At 40.2% G+C, this 18,588-nt stretch overlaps 1 protein-coding gene across 50 annotated transcripts in view; it reads right to left on the bottom strand.

The window, feature by feature from the left end:
- Zfat (zinc finger and AT-hook domain containing) overlaps positions 1–18,588 on the bottom strand; it is a 346,969-nt gene that overhangs the window by 213,534 nt on the left and 114,847 nt on the right. For 49 of the 50 annotated variants that reach the window (XR_015440115.1, XM_087183897.1, XM_087183866.1 and 46 more), the window contains one exon: positions 14,942–15,118. The exons of the other annotated variant lie outside the window; for it this stretch is intronic. Coding sequence is in view for 48 of the 49 variants with exons in the window: in XM_087183897.1 (XP_087040023.1) it covers positions 14,942–15,118 (177 nt within the window). In the remaining variant the exon portion in view is untranslated. The remainder of the gene's footprint in view (positions 1–14,941; positions 15,119–18,588) is intronic. 50 annotated transcript variants of the gene reach the window in all.

The raw sequence follows: 18,588 nt of genomic DNA, 5'->3' as shown, positions 1-18,588 counted from the left end.
AAAATTAACTTTTTTAAAAAATGGGCAAAGGACCTGAACAGATATTTTCAAAACAATGTCATCAAATGGCTAATGGGTACATGATAGTGGTCAACATTACTAATCACTGAGAAACCACAAATTAAAACCACAGTGAGATATCACCTCACACCTATTAGGATAGCTATTATCAAAAAGTCAATAGATAACATGTTTTAAGGATGTCGCGAAAAAGGAGTCCTTATATAATATTGATGGGAATATAACTTGGTATATTCATTACGGAAAATATTATGGAAGTTCCTCAAAAATTAAAAATAGAACTACAATAATCTAGTAATCCTACCTATACATATATACTATGTATTATGTATATATACACTATATATATATATAATACTACACCTTGAAAATCTTAGATATCTGTATTCCTGTGTGCACTGCAGCATTAATCACAATACCCAAGTTACGGAAGGAATGTAGTGTCCAGTAATGGATGAATAAGGAAAACATTATTGACAGATAGGAGAGATGCTTACCCATTAAAAAAGAAATCCTGAAAATTTTGACAATATGGATAAACCTCGAGGGCATTATGCTAAATGAAATAAGTCAGATAAAGAAGGATAAAACTTTATTATATCACTTATACGTAGAATCTTAAAACGTCAGGGTGTGGAGAGTAGGGGGAATGGAAAGATGTTGGTTTCAATTTGGGTATAAATTTTTTTAAATAATTTTATTATCAAACACACACACATACAAAAATTAAAACCATTCAAAGAAGAACAATGCAAGGGGGAAAAAACTACAATAATATTCAAATACAGTAGAACTCAACCAAAACAAAACTGAAAAGCACTTAAACATTTTTCCATATAACTTGAAAAAACATCTCAAACACCAACAAGACACCAGAGGATGTGATTTGTTTCAGAAAGATCCCCAAAACCAACACTGAACAAATAGTGGTCTGGAAAAAGAACTCCAGTTAGCTAGCAGACTCCACATAAGGCAAGCTTCTCCCTAATTTAAATTTTGATACAGTCATATGACACGCGATGGAAAAACAATCCGAGAGAAATGTCATTAGGCCATTTCATCTGTGTGTATCCTTAATTACACTTTCAGTTTCTCACACTGGAGAAACTATTCAGTATTTACACATCTGTGTCCTATTTATTTCACTTAAGAGGATGGCCTCAATATGCATCCATTTAGCTTTGTCACTATCTTCTCGTTCTTTATGGCTGAGCAGTACTCCATTTTATAAAAAAAACACATCTTCTTTATCCAGTTTCCAGTTGATGGGCATTTGGGCTGTTTCCAAGCTTTTGTCATTATAAACTGTGCAGCTACAAACATGGGTGCACATATATCACTGTGGTATGATTCTTTTAATTCTTTGGGGAAGATCCCCAGCAAGGGAATAGCTGGGTCAAATGGGACCTCTAAGCCTAATTCTTTGAGGTATCTCCATACTGACTTCCACAGTGGTTGCACCAGTCTGCACTCCCACCAACCATGGAGAAGGGTTCCTTTCTCCCCACACCCCTGGCAGCATGTTATTGGATGATTTCTTGATAGCAGTCATTCTTTCTGGGGTGAGGTGGAATCTCAGTGTTGCTGTCATCTGCATCTATCAAATGACCAGTGATGCTGAACATTTTTTCATATATTTATTTGCTTCTTTTACTTCTTTGAGAAATGTGTGTTCCTTTCAGATGACCATTTTTGAATTGGGTCTTTGAATTTAGGGGCTCTGATTTTTTTCAATTCTTTATATATTCTAGGTAGTAGTCCTTTGTCTGAGGTACAGTTGCTAAAATTTTTTCCCACATTGTAGGTTGTCTCTTAGCTCTGTTGGTGGTTTTGGATATAAATTTTAATGAGTAAGTTTCTTGGATCTAATATACAGCATGATGATTAACTTGATTAACTTAATATTTGCCAACAGAGTAGATCTTTAATGTTCTCACCTCTAAATGAAAAAATAATAACCTCAAAAGAAAGAAATCATGTTAACTAACTAGATTATGGTAATCATTTCACAATGCATATGTACATATACAAAATCACCACACTATAAACCTTAAAACTATATAATTTTGTTTGTTAGTTATGCCTCAATTAAGCTGAGGGGTATATTTTGAAAAGAAAGGTATAAAATCAGTAACATTCCAATTTAAAAAACTAAAACACAGAAACACACTAAACTCAAAGCAGACAAAAAGAAACACTAAAAGACAGTGCAAAGAGATGAACTAGAACTATAGGGGGAAAAAGAGAAAAATCAACAAAACCTAGGTTTTTAAAAAATCAACAAAACTGGCAAGTCTTTAGATAAATTCACCAAGAAAATACAGATAAGACTCAAATTTCTAAAACCAAGAATGAAAGAGGGGACTTTACTACCTATGTAACAAAAGCAGCAGCATTATAAGGGAATACTATGAAAATTGTATGCCCACAACTTGGATAACCTAGGTGATACAGAAATATTTCTAGAAAAACAAGCTACTGAAACTAATCCAAGAATAAAAGATGTCTATATACCTCTAACAAGTAAAAAGATTCAAACAGTAGTCAAACACCACCCAATGGAAAGAAAGAAAAAGACAGTGTCCAGGACTAAGTGGCTTTACTGGTGAAGTTTAATAAATATTTTTTAAATTAACATTAGTTCTTCAAAAGTCCTCTAAAAAATAGAAAAATACAGGAACTCCCCAAGGCATTCTGGCCCCACTATTATATGTCAAAACCAAAGACATGAGAGAAAATAATTTAGTCCAATACCCTTATGAATACAAAAACAAACAGCTTTAGAAAAATTGTTGCAAGCCAAATCCAGCAGCGTGGATTACACAACATGGACACTGAGATTTATCCCAGGAATTTAAGGGAGAGTCAACCTATGAATTGTACCAAATTAAGAGAATGAAGTTTTAGAAAAACATGATCATCTCAAAAGATGCTGAAAAATTTTACAAAATCTAACATCCTTTTGTGATTAAAATAAAAACTCAACAAACTAAGAATAGGGAATCTCGTTAACCTAATGAAAGATATCTACCCCCAAAAAATCCCCACAGCTAACATAATAACTCATGGGGAAAACTGTATGCTTCATTTCTATTTAACATTATACTAAAGCTTCTAGCCAAGGCCATTAGGCAAGAAAAGGAATTATAAAGCATCAGACTGAAAAGAAAGAAGTAAAATTATCTTGACTCACTGACTGACAAGATCTCTCTCTCTCCCTCTCCCACTCCCTCTCCCTGTCTCTCTCTCCCTCCCTCTCCCTCTCCCTCTGTCACACTCACACACACACTCCAAAGGAATCTAGTTTAGAAAAGCCAGTTAGACAAAAGATGGCCACCTAGAGTGTGACAGCAAGGGTGAGTGTCTTGGAATCTGGGCTGGAGAAAAGCAGATACCCTGAAGCAGTGGCAAAAGATAAAGTCCATACTGGAGGCTATATGGAAAGAAAATCCAGCTGCATTAAAATCCAGTATTTAGAGAGTCTGTGAGGGGAAACCAGGCCATTCCTGGATCACAGCACCCCAAGCCCCGGCCCCCCCTTCAAGACCTTCTTGGAAAAGGATCAATCTGAGGGAGGCAGCCCTTCGGGGGACACCTCGCTGACTGAACAGACTCACAATCACTCTATCATACCCACCGGACACAGTGAGGCACATCCCGTCTGGGGATTTGGAGGAGCTGAAAGCAGAACAGGTGGGAATCAATCACCAGGCACTGCACCTACCTATTGTAAACAAGAACGCTCCAGTATCTACAGGCTGTGGGACTTGGGAGACAGAAGGCTTGCAGTCACACATAACACAAATGCTGTTCGTGGAACATTCAGCGCCCTATTCAGGACTGCAGGCCACCTCTCATGAGCGGGCAGGGAGCAGCTCCTCCTCACTGGGGACAGAAGAGGGCAGGGAAGACCAGTTCTCCAACAAATATGCAGACCAAAGTCCAGCAGGGGGATCTGGGAGAGAAGAGTCACTAGTACCCGGGTCAGAGAGCAAATCAGCAGAGTCAGAACAGGGTGTGTGCTGCATCGCTTTCTTTCCAAAAACTGGACAGGTCTGGGACACCAGGAGATCCCACCCAATGCCGCACCCTGGCAAAGGGGGACTCTCAGAGGAGCCCGGGAGTGGTGCGTGATTCTGCAAAAGGGCTGAGACAGACACCTGTGGACAGAGATAGGATGAATAGTCCCTGAGTCAGGGGCTTCGGGGCATGTGTTAGGTAGGGAGTGTAGGGAAGATACAGAAATGAGCAGGACATTTACCCCAAGTGGATCAAGGCAATCAGATCCATGGAGGCCGGCAGTGGGTTGTGTCCAGAGCACAGCTTGCAACCCAGACAGGTGCTGAGAGGTAGCAACAGCCCTCAGGGCTTAGGGGGAGGCAACTGTCTGGTCCATACAGGGAAAGTGCTTAGCTGCTCAAAGTCAGACTGTGACTCCAGTGTAAAGGGAGCTATGTGGATGCTCTGGGTTAATGATACAAGTGTGTGAAGATTTTTCTTTTATTTGTATTTTTACCTTGGCTGATATAGTTACTGCTCCTCTGTTTGACTCGGATTATACTGGTTGACTTTTTTTAGTTTGTTTTGGTTTGTTTGGGTTTGGTTTTTTTTTTTTTTCTTCAGTTTTCAATCTTTTTTTTCCTTTTTCTTCTGGTTCACGCTACTTTACTGGTATTGTTTGGTTATTACACTTTAATTTTCAAAGTTTTCCCCTTTGATCTGCTTTCTGTATTTTTCTTAATTTTTATTTTATTGGTACATTTAAGGTATACAATATAATGACATGCATCATTGGAAATCTGCACCTTTACATAATCTCTCCTGGTTCTTATTTTTCCCCCTTTCCCTGCCCTCCCTTCAACCCCTTCATCCCTCCCTATTTACAAAGATTTGGTTTCCATTTTTTCATTTTCTCATATTAATTCCATTCCCTTCTTTCCTTTCCCCTAGCCCTTCTCACTTCCCCTTCCCCTTTGCCCCTTTTCTTCCTATTTCACATTATCTATTACACCTTTTAGTCCTTATTTACACTTTCAGTTTCTCACACCAGAAAAAGTATTTGGTATTTACATGTGTGTCCTATTTATTTCACTTATGAGTATCACCTCAATGTGCATCCATTTACCTATAAATGTCTCTATTTCTCATTTTTTATGGCTGAGTAGTACTCCATTTTATTTTTTAAAAAACACATTTTCTTTATCCAGTCTCCAGTTGATGGGCACTTGGGCTGCTTCCTAGCTTTAACTATTACAAATTGTGCTGCTATGAACATGGGTGCACATATATCACTGTGGTATGATTCTTTTCATTCTTTGGGGAAGATACCCAGCAGGGGAATAGCTGGGTCAAAGGGGACTTCCAGTCCTACCTCTTTGAGGTAACTCCATACTGATTTCCACAATGATTGCACCAGTATGCACTCCTACCGGCAGTGAAGCAGTGTTCCTCTTTCCCCACAGCCCCACCAGCATTTATTATTGATTGATTTCATGATAGCAGCCACTCTTTCTGGGGTGAGGTGGAATCTCAGCATTATTTTCCTTCGCATCTCTTGAATGACCAGTGACGCGGAACATTTTTCATGTGTTTGCTATTTCTACTTCTTTGTCTAAGAAATGTGTTCATTTCAGATGCTCACTTTTAGATTGGGTCTTTGAATTTGGGAGGTCTGATTTTTTTTAAGTTCTTTATAGATTCTAGATAGTAGACCTTTGTCTGAAAAACAACAGGTGAAGATTCTTTCCCACACTGTGGGTTGTCTCTTCATATTGCTGGTGGTTCCTCTTGCTGTGCAGAAGCTTTTTAATAAGAAGAGATCCCATGTGTTGTTTGTGCTAGTTCACGAGCAACTGAAGTTTTGTTCATAAAATCTTTTTCTACACCAATGTCTTCAAGAGTTCTACTTAACCTCTGTTTCAGCCGATTCAGCATTTGTATTTTAATATTGAGATTTTTAATCCATTTTGATTTTCGTTTAGTGCATGGTGAGAGATATAGGTCTAGTTTGAATCTCTGGCAAGTTGAAACCCAATTTTTCCAGCACCATTTATTAAAGAGGCTATTTTTCCTCCTGTCAGGGTGTTTGGCTCCTTTGTCAAAGATGAAGTGGCTGAGTGTGCCTGGAGTTGTTTCTGCATCTTCTAATCTGTTCCACTTGTCCTCAGGTCTGTTTCTTTGCCAGTACCATGCTGTTTTTATCACAGTAGCTTTGTAGTATAGTTGCAAGTTGGGGGTTGTGATCCCCCCTGCCATGTCTCTGTTACCTAGAATTGCTTTTGCTATTCTGGGTCTCTTCTTATTCCATATGAATCTTTGGATTGTTTTCTCCAGGTTTGTGAAGTATGCTGCTGGGATTTCAATTGGGATTGCATTGAATCCATATAGCAGTTTTGGAAGTATGGCCATTTTCATTATGTTGATCCTTCCTACCCAGGAGCAGGGGATGTCTTTCCATTTTCTGATATCCTCTTCAATCTGTCTTTTCAGAGTGTTATAGTTTTCAGAAAAGAGGGCTTTGATTTCTTTTATGCTTTCTCTCTTTTTGTATTTCTTCTCTCCTATTTTTGACTCTCTTACCTCCCTATTATTTTTTCTCCTCTCTTCCTCATTCTCTCACCTCCTTGCCTCCTTGTTCCATTCCTCCTCTCAACCTAACAATAGCATAAATATAGCAAGGGCCTGTGTGAGTGTGTTGAGAATAAGAATTAACCACTGATATAAATTAAACAGTACCATTCAAGGGTATGTCAGGGTAATCCTTAAAAACATTGGGCTTAGAGGATCTAAACAAAACTACCTACATATGTTAACAGGTTCTGACAATCTCACAGCCTCCCTCAATCTCTAAATACACTTGTGCCCATCTGCATACCCCCTCCTGCCTACACACATACCTTTGGAAACACCCTCAACACTAACCCTTTACCCCAGCTACAAAAATATTCCAAAAGAACCTGACTTCCTGTCTATTTTTACCTACTGACATTTCTCTTACCTCCCTGTCTTCTCACTGACATACCCCTTTCCACTCCCCTTCCTCACCACCACCAAATTCCAGATGGACCACAAATAGTTTAAAATAGTCTACAAAGGGTATTAACAAAATAGTGAAATTATCAAATCAAGTTTTAATGTTTATGATTGATGTATGGTTAAAGCTTTTGAAACAGTTATAACCAGTAGAAATTCTCTCCTTACAGCACAGTGACAGGGTCCAACCCAATTAAATTGAATAGGTTGAAGTAGTGAACAATACCTCTTGAAAAATAAAGCCAAGAACACATCGCTAAAAAACAGAACCTAACTAGAGAGATCCTTATATCAACAACAAACTCTCCTCAACCTATTTGGCCCCTAACTCTCAGCATGTACGTGTGTGTGTGTGTGTGTGTGTGTGTGTGTACACACACACACACACACACACACACACACAAAGGAACATGAAAAAAACAAGGCAACAATACCTCCAAAGATTCCAAAGCAGATGCAAATTCTCCCAAAGTAGATTCAACGGGCACTGATGGAGAAGAAAGCAAACACCAGATAGCTAAGCTGTACAAAATGGTTAAAGAGGAAGCAAAGAAACTTGGCAAGTTCAAAGAGAACATAACCCAAAAGACAGTGGAACTATCATATAAACTGACTAATGTGGTTATGTGAGAAAACAGCTTACCAAAGAAACAGACTCCACAGAAAGGTGTCAAACAGAAATTGCGGAGATAAAGAATTCCATTGAATTCATAAACAATAGAAATGACCAATGTAAAGACAGGGTTTCAGAAATTGAAGACAAAATGGAAATACAGTAGGATTTTTCTCAGAGAAACTTGAGAAAACATAAGAGAGCAAGAAAAATTAGTCCAAAAGCTACTAGATGACGCTAAGAAGAATTAACCTAAGGCTAACTGGAGTTGAGAGAAATCAGAAGACAGCACACACAGAATAAAAAAATCTGTCTAAAAAAGTCATAAGAGAAAACTTTCCAAGTATAGTAATACCTCAGTTCACAAACACTTCTGTTTGCAAACAATTGGATTCACAAACAAAAGCACTTAGCAAAATTTTGCTTCCATTCGCAAACTTCACATCAAGTGACCAACATGACCATGACCAGCTTCCCCACACAAACACAAATGCAGTCATCCTTCCCAAAATCAAAAAACAAATTAAGTTCATAAACCAAAGTAGCAGTGTACAAGGAAAGAAATCAACATACAAGTGAGGTTTACAGAATGACAAATAACTACAATGAAAACAGAACTCCCCACAATGCATCATACTCAAAATCCCAGATGTCCAACAAAAAAAGAGAATCTTAAAAGCTGTCAGAGAAAAGCAAAACAAAGAACTTCATTTATGATGATAAACCCATTGGAATTACAGCAGACTTTCACCATAACCTTTAAAGACCATAAGTGCTTTTAGTGAAGTATTTCAAGCCCTAAAAGAAAACAACTTTCAGCCCAGACTAATAAAGTGGTACTTTGGTTTATAAATTTAATTTATTTTACAATTTGGGGGAAGATGGCTATAGTCATGTTTATCACCCCATCTGGAGTTTTGCAAATAGTAGCAAAATTTTGGGGAACTCCTTTGTTTGTGAGTCAAATTCCTTGCAAACAGAAGCACTCATGAACTGAGGTATTACTGTATTTCCTGCAAAGCTATCTTTCAAAATTGATGGAGAAATAAGGGACATTCAACAACAAAGAACACCTTAGGAGATTTTTAAAAATCAAACCAGCACTCCAAAAAACACTCAGAAATATTCCAGACAATGAGGACAAAGCCAACAAGGACAAAATTTCAGATGGAATAAATACATCCAACAAGGTGGGTAGCTAAACAAAAAAGGAAAAGTAAAGGAGTCGACAAAAGAAAAAAAATGCAATGACAGAAATAAGTCAATACCTTTTACTAGTATTCCTCAATGTAAATGGCCTTAAGACTCCAATTAAAAGACACAGATTGGCAGAATGGATCAAAAATAAAACTCAGTGGTCTTACTGCAATCAAGAGACTCATCCAGCCCAAAAAGAAATTCATACACTAAAAACTGAAAGATGGAAAACAGTATTCCATGCACCAAAACCCCAAAAGCAAGCAGGGTTAGCAATTTATTTCTCAGATAAAGTAAATTTCAAGCTTAAACTGATCAGAAGAAGCAAAGAAGGTTACTACATATTAGTTAAGGGACTAATTCAACAAGAAGTGATAATAATTGTAAATATATATGCTCTGAGTATCAGTACACCTAACTTCATAAAACAAACAATGCTGGACAAAAAAGATCAAATGAACAGCAACACAATTACAGTGGACGACTCTATAGTGCATTTTCACAAACAGACCTACCAAACAAAAAATCAACAAAGAAAAATCAGAGTTGATATTCAAACAAATGGACTTAATAGATTATCTACAGAGTGTTCTACCCTACTACAACAGAATACACATTTTTCTCAGCAGCATATGGAACTTTTGCCAGTATATATCATATACTGGTCTATAAAGCCTGTTTAAATAAAAAAAAATCAAAATCATCCCATGTATGCTATCAAATCATACCACACAAGCTATAAATCAATCGCAAAAGAAACCACAAGAATTTTACAAACACCTGAATATTAAATAACACACTCCTTAACACTCAGTGGGTCACAGAAGAAATCAAGAAAGAAATTAATACTATTGCTAACATCAAATGATAACGCCAGTACAATATACCAGAACCTATGGAACACAATGAAGGTAGTGCTAGGTGAGAAATTTATTGTTGTGATTGCTCACACTATAAAAACAGAGCAAGCTCAAATAAATAACCTAATGATAACACCTCAAAGGCCTAGAAAAACAAAAACAATCCAAACGCTAACCTAGTACAAGGAGGAAAAATCATAAAGCTCAAAGTGAAAATTAATGAAATTGAAACTAAAAAAGAAAAAAAAAAACAAAGAATCAATGAATCAAAGAGCTAGTTCCTTGAAAGAATAAACCAAATAGACAAAACCTTAGCCAAACTTACAAAAAAGATAAGAGAAAAAACTCAAATCAATGCAATTAGAAATGAAAAAGGAGAAATCACAATGGATACCGCTGAAATCCAGAAGATCATTAGTGAACTACTATAAAAAATTGTATTCCAACAAAATGGGGAATCTTGAAGAAATGGACAAATTTCTAGACACATATGAATTACCAAAACTGAACCAAGAAAACATAAAAACTCTGAACAATCCAATAACAGGCAATGAAACTGAGGCACACACACACAAAAAAAAGCCTACCAACTAAGAGAAGCCTAGGACCTGATGGATTCACTGCTTAAGTCAATAAGAACTTCAGGCAGGCTATCACATCAATATTCCTCAAATTCATTAATGAAATTCATGGGAAAGGAGTACTTCAAACTCATTCCTAGAAGCTAGCATTACTCTGATTCCAAAAACAGATAAGGACCCAACTAAAAAGGAAAACAAGAGGCCAATCACTTTAATGAACACAGGTACAAAAGTCCTCAACAAGATACTGGCAAAGAGAAGACAACAAATCATCAAAAAGATCATACTTCATAACCAAGTAGGTTTCATCACAAAGATCCAAGGATGATTCAAAATATACAAATAAATTAGGTCAGTGGTTCCCCCACCTGCCTCACAAGCACAAGGTCCCAAGTTCGATCCCTGGTAAATATATATACATATATATATACATATATATATGTATATATATGTATATATATATATAAATAAGTATAATATATCACATAATAAGAAGGACAAAAATTATCAATAGATGCAGAAAAAGCCTCTGACAAAATCCAACAACTATTCATGATAAAAATCCTGAAGAAAACAGTTATAGAAGGACCATATCTCAATCTGATATAAGCCATTTATGGCAAACTAATGACCAACAACATATTGAAGGGAGAAAGGCTGAAAGCTTTCCCTCTAAAATCAGAAACAAGACAAGGATGTCCACTATCACCACTCCTGTTCAACGGAGCACTTGACAAATCAGTCAGAGCAATCAAGCAGGAGAAAGAAACAAAACATATAGGAAAGGAAAAAGTCAAATTATTCATTACAGATGACAGGAACATCTACACAGAAGACCCAAAAGAGTTCCACCAAAAGACTCCTAGAGTTAATAACCAAATTCAGTAGTAGCAGGATACAAAAATCAATAGCGTTCCTGTACAATGTACACTAAGAATGAACCCACTGATAAAGAAATTTTTTAAAATACCATTCACAATAGCATGAAGAAAAAAACTAAATACTTAGTAATTAAAGCAAGGAAGTAAAAGATCACTACAACAAAAACTACAATATTCTGAACAAGGAGTTCAAAGAGGACATTAGAAAAGGGAAAGACATCCCCTATTCCTAGATAGACAGAACCAACATTGTCAAAATGGCCATACTTGGACTGGGGATTTAGCTCAGTGGTTCTGCCTCCTACCTTGCAAGAGCAAGGTCCCGAGTTCAATCCCTGGTACCAAAAAACAAACAAACAAACAAAAACAAACAAAATGGCCATACTTCCAAAATTGATATGTGGATTTAATGTATTCCCAAGCAAAATACCAATATCATTCCTTATAGAACTACAGAAAACAGTTCTAAAATCCTATGGAAGCAGAAGACACTCTGAATATCAAAAGCAATTCTAGATAACAAGAGCAAAGCAGGAGGCTTTCACAATTCTGGATTTCAAGTCATATTACAAAGGTGTTTATAAAAACGGCATGATAGTGGCACAAAAACAGACATCTGGATCAATGGGACAGAACAGAACATGCAGAAACAACCCCAAGCACATTCAGCCATGGGATCTTTGACAAAAGAGACCAAAACCATACACAAGAGAAAAGATACCCTCTTTAGCAAACCATGCTGGGAAAACTGGCTGTTCACATGCAGATAATTAAAGTGAGACCATATCTCTCACTATGGACTAAACTAAAATTAAAATGATTCAAATATCTAAATATCAAAAACAAACAATCTGCTGGAAGATAAAATAGGTAAAATTCTTGAAGTCATAGGCGTAGGCAAGGACTTTCTGAACAGAACCTCAGTTGCACGAGAAATAACATCAAAAGTCAAATGGAATAGAAACTCAAAAAAATTAGAACCCCCAAATCAAAGACTCAATCAAAACTGGGGAATTGAAGGGCTGGGGATGTAACTCAGTGGTGCCACGCTTGCCTGGTAAGCACTAGGTCCTGAGTTCGATCCCCCATACCAAAAACAGAACAAAACAACAACAATAACAAAATGGACAACTGAAATGAACAGATACTTCTCAGAAGTACAAATGGCCAATACATGAAAAAAATGTTCAGTGGCCATTAAAGAAATGCAAATTGAAACAACCCTGAGATTCCTCATCTTATTCCAGAAAGAATGGCTTTCAACAAGAAATTAAATAATAACAAATGCTAGTGAGGTTATAGGGTAAAAGGAAACCTTCTACATTGTTGGTGGGAATGTAAGCTAGTACAACTACTATGGAAATCAATGTGGCAATTTCCCCAAAAACTAAAAATAGAAATTCCATTTAAGCCAACTATTCATCCCCCTCATAGGTACCATCCCCAAAGAGTTAAAAGACAGTGATACATGCATATCCATGTTATAGCAGCACAATTCACAACAGCTAAATCTTGGAAGCAGTCTTTATGTCCATCAGCAGATGAATGGATAAAGAAAATGTGGTATTTATATACAACGAAGTACTATTCTACTATAAATAGGGATAAACTTGAGTCATTTGTAGAAAAATAAATGCACCTTGAATCTGTAACGTTAAGTAAAATAAACTAGATGCACAAGCTTAAATATCCTATGGTTTCCCTTATATGAGAAACCCAGAGTATAAATAAATTAAAGAGCAATATGAAAGACATGTGATGGAAAACAAGGAGGCAGACCTTTTGCAAATGGAAAGGGGGCCAGGAGACAGAGGGAAGGAGGATGGAAGAGGGGAAGCAGACATAAAAAGAATTTAGATACGCCATGGATATGCACCGGCTACCCACAACGAATATATTCATTACTTACTACAAATATGCACTCATAAAAATTCAGTCAATAAACAGAACCAGCAAAATTGCAGGACATAAGATCAAATGAGAGTTGCATTTGTAAATTAGCAATGAACAAACTGAAAATGAAATTAAGAAAATAATTCAACTAAAAATACAACACATATAATAAAAGTACCCAAGGAGGTATAACACTTGCACGCTGAAAACTACAAAACATTGCTGAAAGAAATTTAAAGACCCCAAAAATAAAAAGCAGGAACTGGAAGGCATAATACTGTTAAGATGGCAGTAGTACCCAAACTGAGCTACAGGCCAACAGAAGCATTATTAAATTTCCAACAGCCTTTTTGAAGAAAAAGAGAAGCTCATGCTAGAATTCTTATGCAACTGCAAGCAATCCTCAAAAGGCTAAACAGCCCTGACAAAGAACAAATCTGAAAGACTCACAATCCCCTGCACACATACATACTTTAAAACTTAGTATTCAGCTATGGTTATCTAAACAATGTGGTACAGTGTAAGGACAGACATAGATAAATGGAATAAAACAGAGTCCAGAAATAAACTCATACATATATGTCAACTGATTTCTGACAAGAGTATTAGGACCATTCAACAGGAAAACAGATCTCCTAATTAGGCCTAAGAGGGGCTAAGACACACCACCAACACTAGCTGATGGTGATTATGCTACAAATACTAACCAGTCTCCCTTACTTGCCATTACTAGTTTCAAGTGCTAGATTTTCATAGTGTCTCATTTTATGCCACTAATAGTAACTAGCAGAATTTCTCAGCTTCTAAACAATTTAATCCTGTCAGGTATATTTCTTGAGCACTCTGGTAATGGGCCAGAGGGACTTATTAACGAAACATTTTTTGTCTGGAGTCTCTCCTTGTTAACAGTGTCCGACAGATGATCAATAAACCAGCCTGTTTGGAAACGCCAATCTGGATATTCCCAGGACAGAGCAACTGGATTATTAGTGTGGCTAATGAATCCTGCAATGGGACATTTTCCACCACATACTGGGCCAAGGCACAGCAGATTGGCTGTCGGTCCTCGACAGATAAAAATAGATCGGGAAAGTGTTTTTAAGCTGGTGTGCAGCTGTGCCTCCTGTACTATATATATATATACACACACACACATACACAAACACACACACACACACACACACACATATATGTTCTCCATAGTCTGTGGGGACCCAATTACAGTGGATGGCTTCTCTATCCACACACCTGCCGCATTGGACACCATTCAGTGGGAAGTGTCTGCACACCCAGACAAGATATTTCTCACTTCATACACTAACTGTGAGCCTGAAGGACTCTGCACAAATGAAACTTTGCAATTTGAATTCTTGTTCCACATTCACAGTACCAGACTGGAAATGTTCCTTCTAAGATTAAATATACTAATTTATTGATCCTATACAACAACAGCCTCCCTCTATTGTCTTGTCTCATCCTAGGTGTTATATTTATATTCTCTGACTTAATCTGCATATTTGTCATCATTTTTCAGGTAAGCAAAGTGAAGTTTGGAGAAAGACATCATTTGCTTCAAGTATTTCGGCTGACAGATGCCTGAGCTAGGTTCATCCCACACTTGTCTGATGACAAGCTCGCTTTTTTATGCCACTGGCTATTTCTACCTTCATTCATTCACTTGCCAACCAGGTACTGGAGGAGCATCTACAACAGGGCCCTGGCTAGGGAGTTCAAAGACACAATCTGACCTGGGGAAATCTGCAACTGCACAACTACTGTGACTTCAGGGTACCCGCAAAACAGAGAGCAGGGCTCACAGTATCAGAGAATGCATCAGCATCAGCAGGTGCCAGCTGCCCTTACCATCTCCGGTCCTGCTAGGGTTGAGGGGTTCAGGAGTACTCAGAGGCCTCAGGGGGATGATGATGTCATCCACATTAACTCCTCCATCCCTGTGCTTCTCAGAGACGTGGGAAAGCAGTTCCGACTGGTTTGGCGAGAAAAGGTTACAACGTTTACACATGAAAATGGCTGTGTTTTCTGTAAGGAAAGAAAGGAAAATATTTTATTCCACTTTCACATCAACAGTGATTACTCCCATTAGCAAAGGAAACACCGAGGGCTGCCGTTTTCTCGCAGTTGCCAGCCTCTAGCAGGCTGTGTCCCTCTTGTGGACACCTCAGGCGCCCCTGGGTGCCAGATAACCCTTCCTTGGGTATTTCAAAGTGTCTGTCCTTCTAGACAGTGAGGGTCTAGCATGGGCCTCCCTCTGACCCAACCTACTCCAGAGCTCAGACCCCAGCAGAGCAGCACCAGGCACCTGAACTAAGTCCTGCCCTAACACAGCGAGCCACTCACTGGGTATATGCAGTCATACACCCAGCTAGACTGCCTCGCAAACCAGGTGCATGGAAACACTAAACAGAACAGCATTTCTCAAGAGCCAACACACCTTTAACTGACCGACACAATAACTACAAAGAAAACAAAGATAGGAACCTGTTGCTTTTTTTAAGCCACTCAATTCCTATTTAAGCATTATCGCTGTTCACAAAATTTACTAACAGTCCATTATGTTCCTTCCATTATATTAAGCAGGAAGACATAATGAGAGCAAAAACATTCATTTTTCCTTCTATTCTTTCTTTCTTTTGGTACCGGGGATCAAACTCAGGTCCTTGGGCTTTCAAGGCAGGCGCCGGAATCACTGAGCTAAATCCCCAGCCCCCCAAAAACACTCATTTTTGAACCTAATGAAACACTTACAGGCACACAGGATCCCAAAAAAAGCCAGGTGTTTTGGTTATTATTTTTACATTTCCACTGAAAGGATGAACTGGTGTGAGGGAAAGGACTATGGCTTCGAAGTCAGATATACAGGTTAAATTCCCAACTCCTGCCCCTAAATGCCATAAAGCTGGGTGACCTTGGGGAGGCTGGAGTGGTCTCTAGGTCACAGGAGTTGAACGGGAAGAGGAGGTTATGAGCCTCCTCAGCAGCAGGAACTGTCGCTGGTCCAGCCCATCTTGGTCCACCTTGTTTGTGCCCACAGCCATGCAGAGCCACCAGAAACCCACACCACGCTGCCTGGCTCCCCTCTCCTGTGGCCTCAGGGGACTCAGCAGGTGCAGAAATCCCACAGGACTGCTCCATTTGCTCTCCATCAGGCTGGACAGGCACCCTATGGAGCTCTGTGTGGGTCAGCAAGCCTCTCATGCCACCTGCTTCCCACCTGCAGCAATGTCCCCTCCACACCCGACACCCACCTGCTTCCTGCTCCTGCTGATAGAGGGAGCGTAGGGCAGGCGTCTACCCCAGGGCAGGGTCTTTTCATCACTGACAATGTCCAGAACTGCTGGCTCACGGAGATAAAAACCTAAGCACCGCTGATTTGGTGTGACTGTCGCCCCTAAGTTCTCCACAGATAACACAGCCCTCCTTGCTCCCACAGTGGGCCTTCTCAGAAGGCCGCTGGGCACCAGCTACGTGTGCAGGACCCGATCCTCTCACGCACTCGACAACACCACTTTGGTCCCTTCCACCTCCCTCTCTGCTGGATCTTCCCCACCAGCTGGCAAACATGCTCTCAATCCTCCCACCCTACTACAAAGATCTCTCTCATCCCATCCGCACTCCCTCACTCTGCCCTCCCCACTTTTCTCCTTCTCCTCATAGCCAAACTCCCCGCCAGAAAGAGAAGGGGTGGAGAAGGGAGCCCCACGGCACTGGGGTCCCCAGAGCGGCCCCCTTCCTGGACCCACAGAAGGGGCTTCATCATGAGCAGGCAGAGAGGGGTAATGACCTCAGAGAGCTCTTTCCTACCAAACAACACACAAAATGGGAATTTAACAAAGCACAACATGGTTGCGTCAATGAAACTCTCATGAACACTGTCAATCAATATTTTTTCCTAGAATGCTTTAACCCAAAGGAATCCAAAATGCTTCCCAAACAAGATGAGTTTTCAGCAATACTCTTTTCTTCATAGGAGGTTGTTTACAACACCATTCCTACATCAATCCCATGATAGCAGAAAAGGCTCTGTAATTTCCCAGCCCACAGGTGACAAACTGGGGCTGGGACAGGAGAAGCAACTTCCCCAGTCACAGTGGGCAGGAAGCAGGGGCTGGACGCTGTCACCTGGCTTTTCACACAGATATGGCTACAGACCACAAGCCTGCTGAGTTCTCCAAGTCAGAGCTAAAATACTTAGGTCTGCACCCCGGAATGTCAAAAGGAAACTGGTTAACACAGAAGAGCACCATTCCTAACTCACATATCAACCTCGTGCCTGGTCCCTCACGCACCCCACCCTAGCCCTGGGGACACAGGGATGAATCAAGGGCCCGGCCACCAGGAGAAAGCCAACATTTCACCAGGAAGACAAACACGTCAGGGAACATCACAGAATAACTGCATCTGTGGTCTGTAATTTCCCAATTGGTCTCCAAGTATTCTTGGTTCCTCAAATGCACTCAGAAGAGAACCCAGGGCCATTTAACACAGAACTTCTGAGGAACCACAAAGTTATTACAAGCGGTCTCCTAGTTGAAAGGCACCCCACACATCACCTGGACAAACAAATGCAACCACTTTTGCATCTATATATGACAAAGTGCCAGAGACTGCTGTGAACAAACTAGCACCCAGTTCCACTAGAGCCTAAAGCCTTGGCACCCCAGGTAGCACCTGACCTGGGCCACCTGTTGTCACTTAGCATGAGTATCCCCAGTGCCCACTTCGAGCACAGCTCTGTCGGGCAGAGGACAGGGCCTGAAGTTCCAAGGTGGAGGCAGAGATGAGCACTCAGACCCAAGAGGACTCACACAACTGCAGCCATCCATTGTGGCCCTGAGATGAGGTGCAGTACAGAAGGCCTGCAAAGGGAGAGGCCACCAGGGGCAGAAGAGACTTCTTGGCCAGGGGATGGCTGAAGTTCAGAGCTGCAGGAAAGCAGGCCATGTGCAGACACAGTGAAACCTCAGACAAGCGACCTGGCAATAGGAAGGTGGGCACAGGGTAAACGAGCAGATCTGTGACCCACACAGAGCCTGTGTGTACAGGTACAGAGCTGCTAGGGCCAACACACCCAATGCAGCAGGGACCGGCAGCTCCTTTGGGAGCCAGAAGCTCACGAGCAAAGACAAGAAGCAACTATGGCTAGAAGGTCCAGCAGAGGTGGCCTCGTGCTACGTGCCCACCACGAGGCCCCCACACCTGAGCTGCATCAGCTGTCTGCACACCTGCCCCCATGAGCCCCACACAGCTCCATCCCACCAGACCCTCAAGAATGCACAGACCTCAGTAGACTGAAAAACAGCACATGGCCTGGGCTGAAGCGATGCAGGACAGAGGAGCACACTGGTACCTTGGGTGAAACTGTGATGGAGGAGGCCTATCCCATGCTTAGAACAGACAAGATGACCCAAGGTGCAGTTCTATAGGAAAGGAGTCAGGCCAAGCAGCCAGGAGGCCACCCCGACCAGACGTGGGCAGCACAGAGGGGAGAG

The sequence above is a fragment of the Heterocephalus glaber genome, unplaced genomic scaffold (genome assembly GCF_053883595.1).
Source record: "Heterocephalus glaber isolate CG9 unplaced genomic scaffold, H.glaber_assembly_v1.0 deba00000281, whole genome shotgun sequence".
Classification (NCBI taxonomy): domain Eukaryota; kingdom Metazoa; phylum Chordata; class Mammalia; order Rodentia; family Bathyergidae; genus Heterocephalus; species Heterocephalus glaber.
Note: the sequence above shows the minus strand (reverse complement) of the source record. Positions and strands in the feature narration are given on the sequence as shown.